General features: G+C 46.3%; 1 protein-coding gene across 2 annotated transcripts in view; it reads right to left on the bottom strand.

Annotated features, from left to right (window-relative positions):
- Nucleotides 1-4,560, bottom strand: part of MAPKAPK5 (mitogen-activated protein kinase-activated protein kinase 5) — a 59,294-nt gene extending 54,734 nt beyond the window's left edge. For both annotated transcript variants that reach the window (XM_011997889.1, XM_011997888.1), the window contains exon 1: nucleotides 4,436-4,560. In XM_011997889.1, coding sequence (XP_011853279.1) covers nucleotides 4,436-4,471 — 36 coding nt within the window. In that variant the 5' untranslated portion in view covers nucleotides 4,472-4,560. The remainder of the gene's footprint in view (nucleotides 1-4,435) is intronic.
- Nucleotides 4,561-4,566: the final 6 nt, after the last annotated feature.

Below are 4,566 nucleotides of genomic sequence, written 5' to 3'. Positions count from 1 at the left end.
GTGAACCCTATATATACTGTTTGTTCTGATAACCAAGATGACTACTAAGTAATTACAGGATAGGAAGCATATACAGTGTGAACATGTTGGACAAAGGGATGATTCATGTCCCAGGCAATATGGTAAGAGATTTCATTACACTACAAAGAATAATGCATAATTTGAAACTAATGAGGGCCAGGCGTGGTGACTCATGCCTGTAATTCCAGCACTTTGGGAGGCCAAGGAGGGTGGATCATGAGGTCAGGAGTTCAAGACAAGCCTGGTCAACATACTAAAAATACAAAAATTAGCCAGGCGTGGTGGCGCACACCTGTAATCCCAGCTACTCAGGAGGCTGAGGCAGGAGAATTGCTTGAACCCAGGAGGCAGAGGTTGCAGTGAGCCAAGATCACGCCACTGCACTCCAGCCTGGGCATAGAGCAAGACTCTGTCTCAAAAAAAAAGAAAGAAAGAAAAGAAACTTATGAATTAATGATTTCTGGGTTTTTCCACTTAATATTTTCAGCCTGCAGTTGACCATATGTAACTGAAACTGTGGAAAGCAAAACCATGGATAAGGGAGGATGAGATCTTAAAGTCCAATCAGTCCACTCTCAGGTAGCCTGGCAGCAAGAGTTCAAGTGCTATGGCTGGAGGCCAGGAAAACAGCTTTCCAGCTGAACACTACAGGTTTGTCTCAGTGCTCACCATCTGCTGAACACCTCAAAAAAACCAAAACAATGAATACAACACAATGCCACAGACCAAATGTTTTTTATTTGATGTAATGCTGGCTTGCTTCCAAAGCAGTACATCCTAATCAGTACTGATTTTCAGCTCCACCAATAGGTATTGGTTGGACATGCCCAAATTAGTGTAGATTCACCATGACCTATTGAGTACTTTTGAGTGAAGAAAAGCTAAACAAATTTTAAGAAAATTGGGCTGGGTAGCCGAATGCAGTGGCTCACGCCTGTAATCCCAACACTTTGGGAGGCCGAGGCGGGTGGATCATGAGGTCAGGAGATCAAGACCATCCTAACACTGTGAAACCCCGTCTCTACTAAAAATACAAAAAAATTAGCCAGGCATGGTGGCGGGCACCTGTAGTCCCAGCTACTCAGGAGGCTAAGGCAGGAAAATGGCGTGAACCCGAGAACATGGAGCTTGCAGTGAGCCGAGATCGCACCACTGCATTCCAGCTTGGGGGACAGAGCAAGACTCCGTCTCAAAAAAAAAAAAAAAGAAAAGAAAAAAAAATTGGGCTGCGAAAGAGTCAAGTGAAAAAAACAAGTCTTTGTAAAGCACCTTTAAATTGCTACGAGCTAATATTCATTGAGCTCTTGCTGTTAGGTATTATTATTTTTTTGAGAAGGAGTCTCACTGTCGCCCAGGCTGGAGTGCAGTGGCGCGATCTCAGCTCACTGCAACTTCCGCCCCCCAGGTTCAAGCGATTCTCCTGCCTCAGCCTTCTAAGTAGCTGGGATTACAGACATGTGCCACCACACTTGGCTAATTTTTCTATTTTTAGTAGGCATGGGGATCTCACCATGTTGGCCAGAGTGTTCTCCAACTCCTGAACTCAGGTGATCCGCCCACCTCGGCCTCCCAAAGTGCTGGGATTACAGGTGTGAGCCACTGTGCTTGGCCTAGGTATTATTATAAGCACATTTAGGTATATCTGCTCATTTAATCCTCAAAAACTAACAAACAAACAAACGAAAAACCCTATCAGCTGGGGGGTGCTTTTATCCCGTCTACAGATGAGGAAACTAACAAGACAGAAGTGAAGTGACATCGTACTCAGACACACAGCTAATAAAATAGAAAGGCTAGGCTTGGCGTGGTGGCTCATGCCTGTAGTCCCAACACTTTGGGAGGCTGAGAAGATCACCTGAGAGCAGGAGACCAGCCTGGCCAACATGGTGAAACCCCGTCTTTTCCAGCAATACAAAAATTTTAGCCGGGCATGGTGGTGTGCACCTGTAGTCCCAGCTACTCAGAGGGCCAAGGCACAAGAACTGCTTGAACCCAGGAAGAGGCTGCAGTGAGCCGAGATCACACCACTGCACTCCAGCCTGAGTGACAGAGTGAGATGCTGTCTCAAAAAAAAAAAACGTAGGCTGAGATTTCAACTGAGTCTACCTAGAGAAACTATAACAACCACTAAGCAACATTGCTGCCCTATTTGTATACTTGTGCCGTGGAACTATGTTTCTCTTCTGCTCAAAACTCTCCTATAGTTCCCCTTTTAATCAGGGTCAAAGCCAAAGGTCTTACAACGGCCTACAAGGCCCTAAGTGACTTGCTTCCCATTGCTACTCTACACCATTTCCACTGACCCACTGCATTCCAGCAACCTTGCTCTTCCTACATCACACTACACCTGCTTCTACCTCAAGGTCTGTCCTTGCTGTTCCCACTGCCTGTTATACTCTTCCCTGAGACAGTAGTGGCTTGCTCTCACATTTCCATCAGAACTCTACACAGTGTTACCTCCTTGCACCACTCTATTTAACACAGTACTCCTCACCCTTTCCACACTTAATTAAAACCACCTAGCAGTAACACCACCCTCTAAAATATAAGCTACATGACAACAGGGACATCTAGGAGTCTGGCTTGTACCATTTCTGGCACACAGGAGATAATGCTTAAAAACTGGCCACATACGCTTTGATTCACAACCCAATTAAATAACTTCAGGCAGAAAATCATGCCTCTATGCCAATAAAACCCAAACCAAGGCTGGGCGCGGTGGCTCACACCTGTAATCTCAGAACTTTGGGAGGCCGAGGTGGGCAGATCACGATGTCAGGAGATGGAGACCATCCTGGCTAACACGGTGAAACATCACCTCTACTAAAAACACAAAAAAATTAGCTGGGTGTGGTGGCACACGCCTGTAGTCCCAGCTACTCGGGAGGCTGAGGCAGGAGAATCACTTGAACTTGGGAGGCGGAGGTTGCAGTGAGCCAAGAGGGTGCCACTGCACTCCAGCCTGGGCGACAGCGAGACTCCGACTCAGAAAAAAAAAAGAAGAAGAAAAGGATATATCAAAGCAGTCTTGTAGAATCTTTATTTTTATGATTAAAAACCTGGTCTTCCTTGGGCCAGGCACGGTGGCTCACGCCTATAATCCCATCACTTCGGGAGGCCGAGGCAGGTGGATCACGAGGTCAGGAGATCGAGCCCATCCTGGCTATTATGGTGAAACCCCATCCCTACTAAAAATACAAAAAAAAAAAAAAAAATAGCAGGGCATGGTGGGTGGGCACTTGTAATCCCAGCTACTCAGTAGGCTGAGGCAGGAGAATGGCCTGAACCCAGGAGGCAGAACTTGCAGTGAGACGAGATCGCGCCACTGCACTCCAGCCTGGGGGACAGAGTGAGACTCTGTCTCCAAAAAAAAAAAACCAAAACCTGGTCTTCCTTAATGTATATATGTTGATATCTCCTTTAAAGGGTTAAGTTTCTTTGGAATGACTTGATGATTTTGAGAAACTATATACACCACCTAAAGAATTGGTAGAAGTGTAAATTCTTAATCAGTTACTAGTAATAGTCATTGTATTGAAGGGGAAAATAACCCCAAGTTGACAACAGATGCCTGTCCTTCCAGATAAAATGAAATTATTCAACGCACTGGGTTGACTTAACACTGCAAGTAAATAAATAACACATCGAACTTTAAGCTTGTTTAATTTTCATGAGACTAATTTCTTAGCTACAGCTGTCAAAACAGGTAACTAGCCCTAAGTGGGCAAAATGTGCCTTAAAAAAAAAAAATTAAAAACAGGTTTTAGAAAACTTATTTTATTTGTGTAATTTTCGAATACACATTTGCTTTTCTTTGGGTTTAAGCGCAGTTAAGTCACAGGAACTGTTAACTTTTCCTAAGTAAACTCAATGCTTCCTAGGAGAGAGAAGAGGAAAGAGAAAAGGGGGAGAACACACGGAAAAGTGAGGACAACCTATTTGACAAAGGACAGGTTTTGTATGGCGAACCACCTTCTTCCGAAACTGCAGATTTCCAGAAGGTTGATTTCAAACAAATCGGGAGGGATGGATAAATTCCAACTCTCCAAGTGCTGTAGACCATCCGGAAGCAAATGCCGGCGGCCCTTGGGGAGTGATCGAAACGTGTAGTAGTAGCAGGGCTCTCTTTGTCCCATTCATTGACACTTGATAGTGTCTCCAGAACACTCACCTCCGTTCTAGCTGAGCACAAGTCACACTCACCAAGGAAGCTGATGGGAGTCGGACACACACCCAGACGTACACCCACACCCTTGGCCCCAGGGCTGTAAAGCGCGATCCACGGAATCCAGAGGAGACCGAAACCCAGGAGTCGATGGAACCTCTCACTGCAAAATCTCCCCGCTTTCTGAGGCTGAAGCCGAGAAGAACGCCACAGGACAACGCAGGGGAAGAGGGGGCACCTCCCCCTTACCTTGATGGTTTTCTCCATGTCGCTCTCCTCCGACATACTCAGTGGGGCCCCCACAGCCGGGAGAGGCAGAGGCTGCGCAGCCGCCCTGTCCCCGCGTGGCCGAGGAAGCAAAGGGCTCGGCTCTCGGGCCC

Source organism: Mandrillus leucophaeus, unplaced genomic scaffold (assembly GCF_000951045.1).
Source record: "Mandrillus leucophaeus isolate KB7577 unplaced genomic scaffold, Mleu.le_1.0 Scaffold55, whole genome shotgun sequence".
Taxonomy (NCBI): Eukaryota; Metazoa; Chordata; class Mammalia; order Primates; family Cercopithecidae; genus Mandrillus; species Mandrillus leucophaeus.
The sequence above is the reverse complement of the archived record's forward strand: the minus strand, read 5'-3'. Positions and strand labels throughout refer to the sequence as shown.